This window comes from Monopterus albus, unplaced genomic scaffold (assembly GCF_001952655.1).
Source record: "Monopterus albus unplaced genomic scaffold, M_albus_1.0 scaffold5.1, whole genome shotgun sequence".
NCBI lineage: Eukaryota > Metazoa > Chordata > Actinopteri > Synbranchiformes > Synbranchidae > Monopterus > Monopterus albus.
This window is the reverse complement of record NW_018127885.1, coordinates 224,987-244,421: the sequence shown is the minus strand read 5'-3', so window position 1 is coordinate 244,421 and position 19,435 is coordinate 224,987. Positions and strand designations below refer to the sequence as shown.

Below are 19,435 nucleotides of genomic sequence, written 5' to 3'. Positions count from 1 at the left end.
GCCAAGTGCTTGCTCAAGGGGGATTTGTTGGGTTTTCCCTATGTAATAATATTAATAACAGTAAGGTCTAGACCTTACTTTGTAAATTATCCTGAGATGACTTTTGTTGTGATTTGGCGCTATACAAATAAAATTTGATTTGATTATAGCAGACAGCAGGGCCCATCATTAATAGTAAATGACAGAGCATCTCTCCTAAAGATCTTAATATTGATCCCCCATCCACAGACTTGTCTTAAAGATAATGTTCCTCCATGCCTTTCTCTTTCTCTACAGTGCCATAATCAAGGCGAGACACACATTTACAACCTCTGAGTCACTACAAAGATAAACAAGCTCACACTACAAATGAGACTTCAAAACAAAAAGCAGGAGGTTATAGGAATTGTCAGTATTAATATTACCATCCTCTCCCCTCACCTCACGTATCCATGCTGATGAGATAAATACTGATATGAGGATTATAGATGTGTGTTGTTGTGTACTGTATGTGTCGGTTCCTGCTTTAAATGTGGCTATATGGAGATGTTTATCACTCCTGATTGCACTCTCCACTTCAAACTGAGCTCCTCAGACTCTATCAGGAACAACAAGCACAATGCATCTTAATGAGAATTAAAGCAACAGACAAACTAAGAGACACAAAGTGAGAAAGAGGATGGATAAACGATGCTAAGATGTGTGTGGGCTTCATTCTCTGCTCTACAACAGTAGGAGGCTGAGTAGGACAAATGGGGAGATGAGAGAAGGTAAAAAGAGACTCATTGGTACAGGGGCACAGCAGTCAGTAACCTAAGGGGTTAAAAACAGCGGGGGCGCGTTCCCAACCAATACAAAAAGTTAATAATTGTAGCTGTGGCTGAGAGAAGGCCACCCTCTGAGCACTGTAATGATTCTCTTCTCCAATGCTTCATTTGGCCGCTGTGGTCTGATAATCTAATAAAGCCTGTCTGTAGTGATTAAGGGGCCCTTCATGTTGCTAAATCCAAAGCAAAATGAACTGAATTCAGCTCAGCTGTACTAACCTGACTGCTCCTTTCTTTTCTTCATTACAATGTATTAGAATGAATATGAAGAAGGCTATTATACACACCCTAAAGTCAATTCCTTATGGCTGTCATCATATGCATGGTTTCAAATATTTATTATTATTACCAGAAAAGCCCCCAAATCTTACTTTTTACAGCTAGTCATATAAAATACATATCTGCATCTGACAACACTACAAAGTACTGATATCATCAGTAATTGAATACCTGAATCCAGTGTCATTTGTTCAGCTGTATTACACATTTATATTGTTATGCAGCTGGAAAGTATCACCTGGATTTAAGGTGAACATTTACATAAAAAAAAAATTCAAGAGCAAAGCTTTCTCAGAAAGTATCCTGGCTTCAGTGAATACCATGTCAAACCACTTTCACTGGAACTAACAAAGAGATGATCTCAAATAGCCAGCAGAGATGCTCTGGTTATAATTATAGTCAGCAGTCTCCTTATGATGCCAAGTAACAGTTTTGACAACTGTCACATGAGAGAATGGCTGCTAAAGGTTTAATTCTTTACCATAATAAGATTTTGGGCAAATAAACAGCATCACTTCAAAAATTCTAACTGAACCAAACCATAAATGTCCCATGAGAGAGTCAGAGCAGGGAGGGAAGCTGCCTCAGGCCTTCTGAAAGCAACAAAATATAAACTGATTAGACAGCTACTGTCATCTACTGGTAGGAAGCATCAACTACAGTGATGAAATGATCCTGAATGCATATGAAGCACTTCACACATCAGCTGAGATTTATTCCAGTGAAGTCAAGAAGCTGCCTGCTGCTGCAATGAACATGATTAGCTCAGCAGTGTAATTATATTTTAAAATCCAGTACAACATTTTTATTCCAGTCTTTCTTGAACTGATGCATTAAAACTAAAATGTTTATATGAGATACAGTATTGAGGGGAATTCAGGTGAAATCCATTATCTGTTCATTTTCCTAAAAGAAATATGAAAACACAGGTTGATACAGAGTTTAACACAGTTGAGTGTGAATGTGTAAAGGGGGCTTCAACCCAGCATTGATGACAATGTCCCTCATGTTTTGTACAGGCAGTGTGTAATATTGTGTACATGAGTTGGCACCATGAGTTGGTAGTCATCCACTGCTTCCAGGGCTGCAGCTGGAGCGGCTCCTGATGCCAGCTTTTATAATCTTTCTCATTCAGAATTGAAAGCCTTCAGCGAAGCCATCAGATTAGAATTCCTGGTTAATCTAGCCTATGTTAATAAATGAAAGCCATCCGCTGCTTTCTGTAATGCCATGCCTGACTGACTACGATATGATTCTGTGAGAGTGGGAGGGGGGACTCTTGTTTAGGGCACAGACATGACCTCCTGTCACATATAGCAAAGCAAACCTCATATGTGTAACTCTTATACCATTTGCCTGTGTGTCTGTGTGTAACAGCAGAGGAATATACTCAGGGATGCTCACATACAGTAGAGACTGAATAGCTTTCAGTACACACTGAAACAACAGATGTCCCTGCTGACTCCATCCCTAGAGGTGAGAGATGTATGTGTCTCTCAGCTACCACGGTCTCACTGAACCCTCCCACTGCAGAGGGACTGAGGTCAGGACAGGCGACAGGCAGGGTGCCAGGACCTCACATGGCGATGTTAGTGATGAGGGCAGTAGTGGCTATTTGTCAGCGCTGATATATAACGAAGAACATTTACTCAGGTACAAACTTGAGGTACTTGTACTTGAATGCTTCCATTTCATGCCACTTTATACTTCTAAAGGGAACAAGGGAAATTGTGTACATTTTAGTCCACTAATACATTAGCAGATTAAAAACTCTACAGGATATTTAGGGCCTACATATATAAATTAAAGAACAGTTAAAACCAGCTCCACTTTCACCAAGTACATTAGTCAAGGGCAGTAACATCAGTCAAATAAAAGGCCTATATTTTATGACAAGCTACTTTTACTGATCCTTTAATTACATATCTGCATATTTGTACTCAAAATTATTTAATGCAGGACTTTTACTTGTAATAGACTATTTTCATATAGTATTGCTACTTTTGTTTAAGTAAAGGAACTGAATATTTTCTCCATCACTGCTATTTGACACACTAAAAAAACCACCGAGGAGCTGCTGCTGTGTGAAATACATCTAATGTTGATACAGACAGCAAGTGACATTTATTATACTGTTCACCAGAGGTTGTTGCGGCACAGTACACTGTTATTTTAAACCATCTGAAATGTTCTACAAAAGTACAAAACTACAAGCAAGACATGAACACAGACAAAAACTACCTGTTTCTTTTACAAAGCAGAGGGAAATTGTTTAATTTCCTTAAATAAGTTTCTATCAATTACACTAAATACAGATGCTCTACCTAGTGGCCTAAGGACTGGTACTGATACTCCATGTACCGACAACAGACAGGATACAAACCAAACACTGCAATCACAAACAAACCCACCATACGCCACCTAGTTCACTACACAAGAATACACATAAGTAAAATTGGTTTCCTACACACGCAGTATGCCTTGTAAAAATATATTTCAAGCGTTAAATGTAGAATGACAGAAGTGTGCTTTTTATTTCTGTTGGCTCAGCACTGACAACTTGATGTTGTGTGGAAACTTTCAGACCAAGGAGAAAAGTCAAACATATAAATATACTCCAGACAGTGCCAAAAGGCAGTTGCCAAAAAAAGAACTAGCCAAAATAATTTAAAGGATTTGATTTATATGGAAAAGCAGGTGTATGAACCACAGAAACAAACATAAAAATAAAAGCATTAGAAACAAACAAATCAGTTTTGATTATTTCTAAGCGATTGCTATCCTATGTGAAAAAATTAGCTCTTATTGCTCTAACAATAATTATATGCATGTATGTCCAAGCCTTCATTCTTTATTCCTTTCTTAGCACAATACACACATGCACACAATCACACTCTGAACACATCATGAATAATCATAAGCATATTGCGATTTATCCAGATAAGCAAGCTTTTAGTGGCAACAAAGTACTTGTGTGAAGTACGGCCACTTTTCAAAAATGCAACCTAATGCAACGCCTTGTATAGTCACATCACCATGGTGAGCCATCACTTAAAGGCCTTTGCTGTTATTCTGGAAAATCCCTTCGAAAAGTGACTCAGTTCTTTTGGCTTATGGAAATGATAACTCTGTTGTCGAAGCCAAAATCTCAATTCAGTCTCCTGCTGATTACAAAAAAGCACAAATCATACACCAACACTACTAAAACAAGATATTCCACATAGTTATGGTTGGTAGAAACTCGGATCCTAATATGACTGAAGGATAGTGATAGTGATTTTTAAGCAAAAACCTCCATTCAGTCTTCAGACACCATTCTATCTACATTTCACAAACATAAGCAGCAGCATGGCCCCAGATTGTCCCATGCGGTGCATCCATGGTGATGAGAATCACACTGACCTATTAACAGGACTGGTTAAGTTTGACTTAGATCTGCTAAGCTGAGCTCCAGCAGCTTCTAGCTTCAATAAAATCATCCTTTGGTTCTGACAGAACTCAACTTGGTGAGATATTAATACCACCAGAGCAGACAGGATGTTATGCACTGATGCTTCAGGCTTCTTATCAACAAAGCAACAAGAGAGCAGAAGAAGGTCGCCTTCCCTCTCTCTGCTCCATCTGTCCCTCCACACTGTACCCTTATTAAAAGGAATAGCAGGACTTGGACAGACGAGTCAGAAACACTGACAACTTCAAACTATGCTCAAAGGTCGAGATTATGGGGGGAAAGCTAATTAACATGGCTCTGACTTTATTTTTTATGATATAGGTAGTTTGAAATGGCTCTACATAAACAGTGAATCTGAAATCTCTGCTCGTATTGACAGTATGCTAAACTTCGTCACCGAACAGACATTATCCAGTGATAGCCTATTTTAGCAATTGCTAGGTACAGAGTGTCCTGTCAGGTTTTGGATTACTGCAATGCTCGCGTCTTCTTTTAGACTTTCAAAAACCAAAAATACAAAAGAAATGTAAGGAATGTATTAAACTGTGTGTTTATCTGCAGTAACATAAGATGCACACATTAGTATACCAGACTATATAGCTTACTACTGTAACCTCGCCTTACTGCCAAAAGGTGGGAGCTAAGTCACTATATCAGAGTTAATGGATAGCTTAAAGAAAATAATGCTACATTCATGATAGCACCTCTGTCCTGCACTTGATTTGGTCTATACTTTACTTTTCCAGCATGTCCTGCCAAAACTGGTGCTGTAGATAGTGTTACATTTGTCTCATCTTCAAATCCTATGTTCTGTGTGAAGCATGCTGAGTGAAAATACAGACAATGAAGCATAAATCTGACCATTGTGTTTTGTATTAAAAGTACTTTTTTCTATTGTAAGCATATAAAGATTTAAAGGTTTATATTATAACAAATAACTTTATAATGATGTGCATCTTTATCATCAGTCTTTTAGTATTATATCACCAGATATTAAAAACCTTTTAGGCTTCTTGGTTCAAAAATAGCCTGCTGAAAACACTAGGAAGTCTGCTAGGGACAGAGTTGTCAAACAAACAGGGTTTAGTGTTAAGCATCAGCCAACTCTACCTAGGTACAGTTGTTGAGATCTGCTAGTATTGTATCTAGTCATCATATAGCATTTGGAGTGCAGGGGGCACTCCTGAGGACCTTCTTCAAAAGCATCAGCCATCTTCTATCAAGTGGTCTGCTGGGATGTAGAATTACATTGCCTAATGTTCAGCATCTCGGCTGAAGACAGAAAAAGGCTAGACAAAGTGGTAAAGAGGGCCAGCGCTGTCCTGAGAAGTCCCCTTTACCCAGTGCTGGTGGTGGGTGACAGAAGGAGCTAGCATCCCTGCTGGAGGAGGACTCCCACCCTATGCATCAGACTCTGACAGCACTGGGCAGCTCCATCAGTGAGAGACTGCTTCACCCTAAGTGCGTGACCGAGTGCTATCGCAGTTGCTGTTAGGCTGTACAACCTGCACTGCTCAAGTAGACCCCCATCTATTCTTAACACTGAGTGCCTTGTTTCTCTCCCTTTACTGCTGTAGCTTTGTAAACTGTGTGACTAATAAAGGTTCATCTTATATAAGACAGCAACATCGTTGGCTAGAAACGAGAAGCCTGTTGTTGTTTGTCTTGGTGAAACTGAACGCCCAGTGTTTAAAAATAATTTCAAGTAGAAAATGTGTCTCCATTATCACTGTCAAATACTGTGTGTGCCGTAGCCTATATGCACAACCTACGTACTGTATATACATATGTGACCGAGGAGCTGCTGCTACCCAACTATACAAAATGGTCAGTTCTACAAAGCAGATCATCGACTGTCTGCAGTCAATGAAATGGGCAGGAAATATCCATTCGACAGAGAATTTTAGATTTTAGATAAAGCTGTTGGAGCCTACTGAATTCCTGTTTGCTGTTTCATAAGTAGGCTAAATGACCAGCTCCCTGGCCTGGACTGCCCTATAAGAGCTGTGGCTGAGAGCTGCTGCACAACATGATGGAAGCTCTCTGTGCTCCACTTAGATGTTAAAGGGCATGTTAACATTCTGAATTCATGTTGTTTTCTTCCAGGAAACACTCATAAATCCCTCCTGCACATCGCTCTCTGAGAGGCAAAAACACATTTTAGAAAATAGAAAACGGCATTTCAAACAGCGGGACATGCGCTGTGTGTAGGGCCTCACGATGCGGTGGGGGCCTCATTTTATGCACAAATTTGGTGCAATTATGCGTGCCGCAGCCTAATGTCACCGCATCATTCGCGACATCCACATGCACCAAGTGAAATATTTGAAACATATTTGATCATGTATATCTTTTTTACTTTAAGTGTTTTGTTTTTTTTTTTGGAAAAAAAACAACAACTGAGAAAAACAGGAACCACTAACAGACTGGAATTGACAAAGCCAAATGACTGTCAAAATTGTGTCCTGTTGTCCATTGTCTTTTAATTTTATGACAAGTTGGCACAACAAAAGCACATCACAATTATACAGACATGCACTTTAGAAAATCAATTTATTTTGCTTTGAAAAGAAAAGAAGAATCTGCCAGATAGATAAAATCGCATGGCCCTTTCTCAAAGTGTGTATTCTCACACCTTCACCATACTCTTCTTTTAAAACTCCAGTTCGCATTCTCTCTTGCACACACACACACATTTCACACTTACTCCATACTGTTCTAGCGTCTCTAACAGTGTTCACCGTTTGCACTTCACTGCTGCTTGTCACGAATGAGGAGTTCAACCTGGTCGAGAGATGTTTATCAAAAAAATGACGTATAGATGGACACAGACAGTAACTCATTTAGGGACTAGCATTTAAAAGCAAATCTATAGCTAATGTATATGTGTTGATGCAGGCTATTTAAGTGGCCCGTTAATTCATGACACTGTGACAGTGAGCCAGTATACACAATACCAGGGCCCTGAAACTGAAGCTGCTAAAAAGTATTCAACTATCATTAATTTAATTATTTACACCTGTGCTTTTTCTAATATGACGTCAGAATATTTTACATGAAAAGGCCATTTAATAGCTCTAGGCTGCTTGTTAAGGTTACGAAGTATGGCTTACATAAATGTAAAAATGTTTTTGTTTTCCTGTGATCTGTTGGTGAAGTTTGGTGTTGCTGGTTTTACATTGCCTAATGTTCAGATGTATTTACAGCAGATCCATTTATATGACAGAAACCTGAGACACATGAAACAGACACACACAGCAGGGGAATAAATAACAGGACTCCTGAGATGCACGCTCAAATAACATTTCTTTCCTTGCAATTCAGCTATCACATGTCAATGCAAAACAAAACACTGTTTCAGGACTGAGTGATTGATTAACTGATTTAGTTATATAGATGTCTATGGACACTATTAGAAGGTGACTTGAAGCTGAAATCTGTGATAAGTGTAGCTGAAACAGATCAGGGCAGAGTCAGGCCGTGATCTTGCTCTGGAGGTCCATCAGGCCTCGCTGGCATTGCTGTACTCCCTCATGGGGGTGGGGGTCCTACATTCTACCTGACCGGCAGTCAGACATGATTGCACACCCAGAGACAGGACATTCATCTCAGATCTGTCCGCGTGCGGCCTCTGAACCAAGCTACTAGACTGCTTCTGGATGATTCCTCAGTGGGCTGCGATTGTGTCAGCAGCTGTCTGCAAGCACACCACCATAAATACACTCCACTCTCCACTGGCTGGAAGTCAAACAGTAATATGCCAGCCAAGAGAGAGAGACAGAAGGGATGAGCACAAAAATATATAGTGATGGGCACAATAAGGTGTGCACAAACAGCAGAGTGCTGAAGGACGTTTTTAGCAAAGACCATATTCAGTTGGAGAGCAGTGTGAGGCGGTATAATAAACAGACAGACTCATGTTTAAATGGATAGGAGAGGGAGGGAGCAAAGAAGTGAGATCCATGCACATTAGTATTTAACCCCTCACGTATCACAAGACCCTACTCTTTCTCTGTCAGCAGCTCTACCTCAATAATCGATCGCGTTCATGCAACCTGTGGAAACAGTGAGACAGAGAGCGAGCAGTCATACGAGCACATGCGAAGACGGATCCTCTGTGAGTAAACACGGCAATGTCCAAAAATAAAAATCTGATTTCTTGCTCTACTGATGTCCCAGAAACGAGCCACTGCAATGCTCATTTCACGGCTATGAATGCAGCCCTTTTAGCCTCTGGAGCTCCAAAATGTTCATAATTAAATACATAAGACATTATGAAAAATGACATTTTGCAACAAAAACTGCTGGAATTAAATAAAGTGAATCTGTAAAAAGTCTTATTGTGAAAACACAACAAATATATCAAAATAATAAACAGATTTTTAAAACATAATGAAAATAAGTTCATAAAAATGAGCTGTATTTTAAAAATGTGTTTATTTTACACTTTCATGGTCATCTTATAAAATACTCAGTATTTATTCAAATAATTAATTATTTCATAATGTCTTATTTGTTCATTAAACACTTTGGGGCTCCATATTAGCCACTTACTGGGACTTAAAGGAGCCGTGGAAGGTGTAACAACAACCATGTCCTCTGCTGTTCCTTCAGTCCAGAGTTCTAGTGTCACATAGACCCTGTCTTCTGGCAGAAACACGTCACAAACTAAACAGTGTTGCCACAAATCCACTGTTGTGCCCAGGAACATTATAGCAAGCCTCCAGCTTCAAATGCCACAGTAATTTCACAAAACACTACAGACTGTCAATAATAAAATACTCAAAAGCTTCTCAAACCATGACTGCAAGAGGCCTGCACAATTATTAACTTCTGAGTGCATGTATATATGTGTGGAATATTGGAGGAGGGAGTTTAGCAAACCATGCTGAGTACTGAGCTAATCAGTATGAGAGCTTACTCGACAGTAACCAGGCTCCACCAGTGGGTAATTATGCTGTAGTAACAAAAATAGTGTTAGCTGGACAGGCGGGGACAGGCGGGGACACACTGTGTTTTTGTGTGCAGGCTACTGTCTGTCGCTCAGACTGTACAGCAGCAAACAGAAAAAAAAAGGATCTACGACGCAAGTCTGCTGAAACGAGCCCTGTCCTCAATCCGCAGGCTGTGAATCACGCCTAAACGGACACGCCCCCTCCAGGCGGTGGCATCGAACCAGCGACACCGTGATAAACAAACAGCAGCTGTGATACGATCATTACTGCTTAGATACCGGCGCTGGTGGACTGAACCCATGATTACGACTCGCAATTCCATTTCACCCACAAACAGGCCTAAGCAAAGGTTTGTGATCTGACCACCGAAACATGCCTCCCCCCCTTTAGTGCAGACTGACAGATGACTACAAAAAATGACATTTTAATCAAACCAGCTACACGCACGCTCCTCCCCGCCTCTTAAATTCGCGTGGCGGTGCGCTCCTGGCCTCTGTCGTGTTCAGCATATCTCACCTTGCTTGACACATTTGAAGCGAACCGGGTCTTTGCAGTGTTTAATCACAGCCAGCACGTCCCGGGTGGTGAGCCCAGCCACTGGCATGTCGTTGACCTCCAGTAGCAGCTCATCCTGGGCCAGTTTGCCGCTCTGGATCAGTCCCTTTCCCTGCTTCACTTCGCCGAAGTAGGGAAATTGGCCGTTCTCCGCGCCCCCCTTCAGCTCGAACCCCAGCTCCCCTTCCTTTCCCCGGGCTATCACCGCTTCGTGGACTTTGTTGGTCCAGTGGTTCTTCTTCTTCAGGCTTTTAGACATGGTTAGGGCGAGTTAATCACCACGGGCTAGCCCATACAAAACCTCCTACCGTTTCATCCCTGCTTTTGTGCGACCGGCTGCAGCTTCACAGCGACCGTAGCTCCATCACCACCGGTGCACGCCAGGCGCAGTGTCCGCTCGGCGAGCCGCGCAGTCGTGCGGAGGGCTGCAGTAGGCTACAGCTCGGTGGCCGGTAAAAAAAATTATTACTCTGTCAGACCAACATAAGCAGGAGACAGATACTGGCGGATGACCCGGATGTGAAGCATGAAGGAGGGGAGAGATGAGTGGTTCTGGTTCGGCGTAAAAGGATGGAGAGGAGGGGAAAGCACACAGGAGGTGCTTCACTCCCACTACACTGCCAGGGGCGCTTCCTCGGGCTCACTGTGATCACACACTGGCGACGACATTTAAGAAAAACATCCCTTTAGACTACATTATACATAAACCTCAGTGGGAATAAGATGCCTTTATGGCTGCACCCTCCAAATATATAAGGAAATGATTCATTAAAGAGATGAACGACTTATGCAACATGAAATATGGAGCGCAGTTTTTTTTTCCCAGAGATGAAATTCATAACCTGTTACATGGGAGAGTGTTCAGAGGCACTTAGTTTGTGATGTTTACTCCAAAATAATAGCAAGGTTTTTGTTACATGATAAATGATACTGAAAAACTGCATTATTACCTGAAATTTGAGGACCCATCTCACAGAGATTACCTCAATTTAAAATACTATTTTAAAGCCTTTATTGGGCCATTTAATATTTTCACAGAGTAACGTCATTATTGGACACTTATGTAAAGCCCTGGGTTTATGTGTAACAACAAACAAACAATAAGTGTGTGTGTGTGTGTGTGTGTCTGCACAAAGCATCTGTAGTATGGTTAAAAGTTTGAGAAAGATTATATGGTTACACTTATGTTCAGGTCTCATGTGCAGGTCTCTGACCAGGGGCGAACTCCAGACTCCTGTGTGAAATTCCACCTTTTTTGACTTGCTACATTACATATAGGGCATATTTCTTCCCACACTGACACTAAATATGTCAATCACAAGATGCAGAATTATCCAATATGTATGTAATTTTGGGAAATGAAGGGCCAGTAGAGGCCCACAGCACATGTGAGGCCAAGCCTGGATAGTTTGACCCCCGACACTAATACTAATACTACTATATAGATTGTACTATCAGTCTTGTTTATAGCTGAAATGCAAATATATATGAGTGCTTATGGACCAGCAAGCTCCAAGTCCACCAAGTCCAAAAGAGAAAGACAAATCATTTTGTTTTCATTACTTTTTGATGGCTGCACGGGTTTCTAAAGCAGCTGAAGTAAAGTTTTATTCAATATTTAGCACAAATGTCAAGAGCTGTGCCTCCAAATCTATTGAGACTGACAGCCCCTCTTACTTTCACTCTCACCATTTGTGTTTGTGTGTGTGTGTTCTTGTACTTGCCAGATAGTGAGGACCAAAAAATTTTTTTTTTTGCTACAGAGTGAGGACATTTTGGCTGGTCGTCACTTTCTTAAGCACCATTAAGACTTGTTTTAGGGTTCAGGTTAGAAATAAGTTTAGGTTATGGTTAGGTATTAGGGTTATTAATTCATTAATTAATAATGAAGCAGATGATGATCCAGACTTAGATGGTATAATCCAGAAAACTGGCTGGATTAGGAGATCACAAACTCGGGGGAAATAAATTCCTTTTTCCTCTTATTTGTGCCTCTGCTGGTGGATGTCAGAACAGTAGTTTCACCAGGCATGTAGCAAAAAGAGTTAATGGTTTAGGAATCATGTGCTACTATGCAGGTCACTCCGACATCAGCTAAGTTAAAGTTACTGGTATACTAAAATGTGAAATCATCTGATGCTGCCTTATATCAAAATAAAAATCTGGCACCTTGTGACTTTTGCATTACATAAGTAGAAGTTTTGGTGTGTACAGGATTAGTCATAAGATAAATCCTCATCTATCTATATATAGATCAGAGTATTCCACTGTTTTGGACCTTCTATTGTGACTAAAAGTGTGATAGAAGAACACAAAGAAAAGCCATCAGCTGTCAAAGCTTTGAGTTGGAGCATCTAAATTTAGAGTCACTTCAAACAACTCAACTCCAGTTTAAGATTTTCTCTTGACAGGACACTAAAGTACAGCAGTAGCTCTCAGTCATGTCAGTGTGGACGGTGTTAAGAGTGAGTGTGCTTTCATGAGCCCCTGACAACACTGTAAGTCCTTTTGTCTGCATGTCATTGTGGTGTACAGTATGATGGCTTGGAGGACAAAGAGCTTCAAAAACTGAGGTGTGCTTTATCACTCTGTTTGTGAGCGAGCTCACCAGCTGCACCTCCATCAGACCTTTTGCCAGAATATTGATTGAAATTGTTATATTGGGTGTGATTGTGCATACCAGAAACATCCATAAAAAGTTCTGTAAACACATTTGTTACTGTGTTGTATTTGTGGGTGGGGTAGGAAGAAGAAACAAAAGGATATTGCTTTACACCATCATTATGGACAGAATGTAATGAGCATCCTAAAGCAGACTGCCAACAACAGAAGGCAAAAATACAATAAAGCGAGGCAGCCTGTGCACTTCGAAGAGGAATTTCAATAGAGCCTTTATGGATTTAGCTCAGTGCCTCTCTCATTGACTTTGTGCATTTGCTGTTAGGGAGGAAAATGCACACTAAGTTGTTTTTATTACTCGGCAAAGACAAGGGGGGAGGGGGTCACCTTCACACTGACTCTCTCAACAGCGTGAACAGACTCCTCCTGTCTTTATCATCTTTATTTTATTCACAAATGTGCCAGAGCTTAAAAAGAGAAAAACACTGCAGACTAACATATTAAATATGAGCTAATGGCTAGTGAGAGAGTTAACAATGTTTGAAGGACATTTTAAAAGTATGCAGTTACATAAACAACACAGTGGTAGCAGTAAGAAACCCAAAGGGTGTGCTAGGCTGGAGCAGCAGTTAAAAACCAGCCTGAAATAAGCACCCACCCACATACACGTGCACACACGCTCAAACGCAACACACACACACACACACACACACACAGAATAAGTTAATTAGACAAAATGGCTTAAGGGAATTGGCAACTAAATCACTTTAGCTTTTTCTCCAAGCTGACAATGAGATTTAATTATGCAGTGAAGCTTGTGATGACAAAGTACACCTATAGAAAGTCTGGACTGACAAACGAAATCACACAGACATCCGCACTAAGGGACAATTGATAAAACTGATTGATTAATATCAGTTTATGACAGATGTCTTAATGTATGTCAGTGAGTGAATAACCAAAACTGCTGAATATCCACACGATTTCCCCAGACATCTTCATCAAAGTTCTTCAAGCATTTAAAGCTGCACTAGTTCATATTTTTTATATTAAAATGGCTCTATTTGATAGTTTTATACTAATAATGCATCAAATGACAATGGGAAACTAATATGACATTGTGCCAATAATGCTGAACCAAAGGATAATAATCCCGAGAATCTGTGACTCCTTGTGGCTTTACTTCCTGCTGCTTTATGTTTACCGCACATATACTGTAAGAGTGGCATTGAGCCTCTCAGCAAGAAAGCTGTAATAAATAAATGTATTTCCCAAAATGTCAAATCTTTAAGGAATCCTTAAAATGTAGTTGTTTTATGTTCATGAAAAATTATATAACAAGATTTTTTAAAACTCCCAAACATCAGTGTTGGCTTCAAAAATCCAGTATCAGCTGCATGGACATGTTGATCAGATAAAAACGCACATAACAAAAATTCTATCACTGCCAGTCTTTTTCTTATAAATGGCAGATATGGAGTCCAATAAGCTACAGATATAAAAATGAGCAGCAGTTTCTTTAGATGAGAAACGTGGTTTGGATTGAATTCTTTTTGCTTTTACTCGGTGTTCAGCTGCATTCTGCAGCTATCATCATCATTCCCTTTCCTTGACTACATGCCTCATTTTTGAAAAAGCTTCATATCCACACTGTCTGATCTCCTCGGGAGGGCTTTGGGGATTAGCTACATCACTCTGCAGTTAGTTTTAAAATCATACGCCTCCCCAAAATAGTGCTCTGAGCTAATGCCTTAATCATTGTGCGCAAGGAGTGATGGCTTAGCTAAGTCTGCAAGACAGGAGTCAGTCTTGGCACTGCTGTGTCCCATTTGCAGGATGTTAGTTATCATCATCTTGGTGCTTATGAAATATGTACACATAAAAAGACTGGCATAGAACAGTTGTTCTAATAATCTTGTCACTAACTCTAAGCTAATTCCTTTAACAGTTGATCGGCTCATGAATTCTGGACCACAGCTCTTACTTTAAATCACCACAGCTTAGTCGACTTTCTCATCCTTCTCCAGAATTAATTAGTCCTAATTTTGTTGCGTTTCCATTGGAGATTTTATATAAAATGTCAATGCATCATTATAAGGAACACTTTGTGAATTACACTAAAATTTGTGGTTAGATTTTCCTCATTTGTCTCTTTTGTGATCAACAAATAAGCATCATTCTTGGTTTTTAGTTGATGTGTCCACTAGAGGGAGCTATTTACTGTTAACGGAGCTGCCAGATGCCATGAAATCCTCCTCCCAAATACAACCCCTGCTCTAAGGTCCCTGCAGAGGATTTCTGTTTGTCTTAGCAGAGATATTAAAACCACCCTTGACCTAAAAGTGTTCTGCTCATTGTTTCCTCAATTTACAATTAACATTCATCACCACGAGGTAAATATTTTCTGATTTAAAAAAAAAAAAAAAATCTTCACACACAAAAAGACAAAAGAAGTGTTTGTTGCCTAAGATGCTATGGTTTCACCACAGCAGCTTTATTATTAGCAAAATAATTAGTCCACTAATGTCCCCATTCTATGGAAACAGGGGGCTGGGATGTAAGGGGGTGGTAGGTAACTTGAAACCATCACAGATCAGAATCGATAACAATGCACTTGTACCCCGTACAGTCTATGGTCACGTGTGTGTCTGCCAGTGCACTGAACACAGATCTACGTATGGTCCTACTGTCTGCTTCAAGGCTGCCACTGGCATCCTCTTTTCAAAGCTTCTCTTTAACTTCCTGATTGGGAATGTTTCAGTTTTTAGCAGTGCACCAACAACGTGCACTCATTAATTAGAGTAGCTTCTTTTTGGTCACTTAGAAAAATAAAACTTTGAAAGAGGATGACAAGTAGAGGAATAAAATCCCTTTTGTTTTAAATTGTGCACACATCCATACATACACACACACACACATACACACACACGCGCGCATGCGCATGATTTTGGCCTCACTCAATCAAGGAGCACACATGCAAACTACACATCCAGAAATGTTTACACACAGCCCTCGCAGTATGTCAGAGTGAACTGGTCTATTGAGTGACTCGGTCTTGCTTGGTTTGTCCCAGGAGGCAAAAATGACAACAATGAAATAACCTGGAAACTAGAGATAAAATGGACTCGGGTTGTTTGGAAGAGTTGAATGGAAATATCTACATAAACCTAAACTCTAAGTCAAAAACAGGAAAACACTGTAACTAAGACATGCAAGGCACAAGCACTTACAAACAAGATGAGGTGTTCACTCATGGACAAAAAAAAGTGAAGGCCCCCCTTTATATATAAAAATTCAAACTAATGATAATAAAGTAAAATAAGCACATTAAAAAAACCATGAACAATCCCCAGCCATAGACAGCTGTACAAATATTTTACACAAAATGTTTTCTCTACAGGCCGTCTTTAAAACTTTTAGAGATGAACATAAGTTAATTAGAGGTTAAAAGTGACATTCTCAGCAGGGTCCATGAAGTTTGCTCCAGACTCTCCTCGATTAAAGACACTTGCTGAGCTGGTCACCAGGCTGCCAGAACAGAAAGAGGATTAAAAAAAAAAAATAATAATAATAATAAAAACCCATAAGACAAGGATTAGAAAAATGTGACCAACTATAACAACAGGGTTCAACCAGCTTGCCCTGGATGCAGCAGTTGTTACCTTTAGAAAAGGCCGCAGTCCTTCAGGTTGTTCTTGATGATGACGTCAGTGACAGCATCAAACACAAACTGCACGTTCTTGGTGTCGGTGGCACAGGTGAAGTGGGTGTAAATCTCCTTGGTGTCCTTTCTCTTGTTCAGGTCCTCAAACTGGCACTGAACGTAAGCTGCTGCCTCCTCGTAGGTGTTGGAGCCTAAAGGAGAACAGAGATGGATCAAGGAACAGAAAATACAAGAAGAACCAATTATTATTAGGTAGTAATGAATATGATAATCACTTTATTTGGCCAAGTATGTTGTACACACAAGGAATTTGCCTCCAGTACAGAACCGAGGAAGGCATCTGCAGCACCAACTCACACACACACACACACTGATAGTGACACTTGGGGTTCGGTGTCTTGCCAGGCAGCGCGAAATGAACTTCCAACATTCTGGTTGGGAGACGACCATTCTACCCCATAGCCAGAGCCGTGTTGAATATCCATCCATTATCTATACCACTTAACATGAACAAGGTCACGGGGGTCTGGAGCCAATCCCAGCTGACACTGGGTGAGAGGCAGGGTACAACCTGGACAGGTCGCCAGTCTATGACTACGTTCACACTGCAGGTCTTAATGCTCAGATCGAATTCTTTGCCAAAATCTGATTTTTTTTTTGCGCTGTTGTTCACACTGTCATTTAAATGCGACTGCCATCTGTCTCATGTGTGAAAGGTATATGGCCCTGAGGTGACCCGCATGTGCAGAAGAGGACATGAGGTCAGACGCAGTGTACCGTGTTTGCGAAAATAAAAATGGATGCGGCTCGTGATAGCATGTGCGTAGCGATGTACCAGTTGATGTGCAATCGAAATAAAGAAATAATAAGAAGAATATCAAGAAGGAGAGCACAAATATTGCTTATGGCCTCGCCTCCTCCAGCGCAGAATTGTGACGTCTGTCGCATTTCAATGACATAAAAATCACATGAAATGCGACATGGCCATTCAGACTGAAGTCGCATTGCAAAACATCGGATATATATCCGATTTAAGGGTGGGCGTTCAGTGTAAAAAAAAAAAAAAAAAAAAAAAAAAAAAAAAAAAAATCAAAAAATCAGATTTGTGCTGTTCACAACTGTCATAAGGAATCGGATATGGGTCACATTTGGGCAAAAAGTTCGGATTTGAGCCATTTCAGCCTGCAGTGTGAACGTGGCCTTAGACAGGGCTGACACTTAGAGACAGACAACTAGGAGTGTGTGTACACTCCTAGTGGCAATGTAGAGTCACCAATCAACCTAGGCTGCATGTCTTCAGACTGTGGGAGGAAGCTGAATTTCACTTCAGTTCTACTTTGAGTATGAATTATCATATGCAGTAAAAGACAACAATATGCAAGCACTGAAAAAGGATTAAAAGGTGTACAAGATTATATTTTCCAGTCATTAAAGATTTCCTAAAAGCTGTGTTAAAATAACATCTTGTTCTCATGAACCCAATATCAGGTATCATCTATAACAAACCTGTGTAGGATGCAGCCCTAAATTGAATATGTGTCTTGAAATTCAACTTAATCTGTGGCATTTGGTTGTAAACAATGTTTAATTTCAGTAGTACTGTCCATAGCGCACTGTGCCGATTGGTATCAATGGTATTATCTGTAAATCGAGATAAGGCATACTGCCCAGCCCTAAGGTAAAGGCAGTCTTTGAGTTACGTTTATACGACTAGCTCAGCCTTATAAATGACCTCCATGCTGTCACACCGCCAAATATACTTTAATGGACTTAATGGTTACATGCACCAACAACATACAAAGTACAGTATTTGCATGTGCAAATACTGAACTGTGCTCTAGTGTTTCTACCCGTGTAACTCTCTCACCTGCATATTCTGGGTAGCAGATTGTGAGAGGACTTTTTTTGATCTTCTCCTCAAACAGGTCTTTCTTGTTAAGGAAGAGGATGATGGAGGTGTCTGTGAACCACTTGTTGTTGCAGATGGAGTCGAACAGCTTCATGCTCTCATGCATTCGGTTCTGAACGAGAGGAGCAATGCACATAACAGTACACATCACCCAACGAAGATGCACAAACTCAGTTCATAAACACATATAGTGAACCGGAATGTGTTAAGTGTTAAGGTCAGACGGATTGTACCATCTCCTCATCCTCGGCCAGCACCAGGTCATAGTCACTCAGAGCCACGCAGAAGATGATGGCAGTGACTCCCTCGAAACAGTGGATCCACTTCTTCCTCTCTGATCTCTGTCCGCCTACATCAAACATTCTGCAGGAAGATCAGACACACACACACACACACACGTAAATAACTGGACAACACAAGACATTTTAACTCTTACACATGCATCTCAACTCTGACAGCCAGTCACTGATACTAATTTACATTTCCCTGTGGCCTTATTGTATTCTCTTGAAGATCCGGGGAAATATGACTCAGACCCTCACCATCTCTAATGAAATGCAGACCAATATGCCTACACTAAGGCCTTAAATTTATTCAAGTAGTAGGAAGGTTTGGTCACACCAATCAAAAACCTCAAGTTAATTTATGAGCTTGCTGTGTGGCACATTTTTCATAGCTGCAGCTAGTTAGCCAGGTGACATCCCCATGCTTAATCCTGTCTATAAAGCCTGACACCAGACCTTTTTTTTTTTTTTTTTTTAAACAAACCAGAGCTGCGGGGGTGATTCATATGGAGCCACACTACAACAGAACACCACCATTATGCAAACACTGCAGGTTTAAGTGACTGGACACACTGTGATGGTTGTACTCACTTGAAATGCAGGTCCTTGAAAGTGAAGTGTGTTTCGACAATACCAGTAGTTTTGACTCTGGTCCTCAACACATCCTGTTGGGTGGGCACATATGCAGGATTGGATATCCTATCCAAGTCATTCAGGTAGCTTTGGAAAAGAAGATGGAGATTGACAGCAGATATAAAAAAAAATAAAAGACCAAGAGTTTATAACGGCAATTAAGATGGGAAGTACAACTGCACATCAGTACTGGTGTATGTGTCACTCACTATGCTGCCGAGTCGTTGAGCTGGTACTCTCGGGAGCGGCTGAAGCAGGCCTGAACTCCGCCGGCCCTCCA

The 19,435-nt window shown here is 40.6% G+C and overlaps 2 protein-coding genes across 8 annotated transcripts in view; both read right to left on the bottom strand.

Moving 5' to 3' along the window:
• The window catches only part of magi2b (membrane associated guanylate kinase, WW and PDZ domain containing 2b), a 93,846-nt gene extending 83,176 nt beyond the window's left edge, over positions 1-10,670 (bottom strand). For 3 of the 7 annotated variants that reach the window (XM_020614004.1, XM_020614012.1, XM_020614045.1), the window contains exon 1: positions 10,008-10,669. In XM_020614004.1, the coding sequence (XP_020469660.1) occupies positions 10,008-10,305 (298 nt within the window). In that variant the 5' untranslated portion in view covers positions 10,306-10,669. Of the gene's footprint in view, positions 1-10,007 lie in introns of all 7 variants that reach the window. The other 4 variants (XM_020614054.1, XM_020614060.1, XM_020614019.1 and 1 more) reach the window with 2 other exon arrangements.
• A 4,451-nt stretch (positions 10,671-15,121) lies between these two features.
• Positions 15,122-19,435, bottom strand: part of LOC109967176 (guanine nucleotide-binding protein G(i) subunit alpha-1-like) — an 11,147-nt gene continuing 6,833 nt past the window's right edge. The window contains exons 5-10 of the mRNA XM_020612573.1: positions 19,365-19,435; positions 19,114-19,242; positions 18,472-18,601; positions 18,197-18,350; positions 16,328-16,520; positions 15,122-16,193 (exon numbers count right to left, since the gene is read on the bottom strand). The exon at positions 19,365-19,435 is cut by the window's right edge and continues 10 nt beyond it. Coding sequence (XP_020468229.1) covers positions 16,330-16,520; positions 18,197-18,350; positions 18,472-18,601; positions 19,114-19,242; positions 19,365-19,435 — 675 coding nt within the window. The 3' untranslated portion in view covers positions 15,122-16,193; positions 16,328-16,329. The remainder of the gene's footprint in view (positions 16,194-16,327; positions 16,521-18,196; positions 18,351-18,471; positions 18,602-19,113; positions 19,243-19,364) is intronic.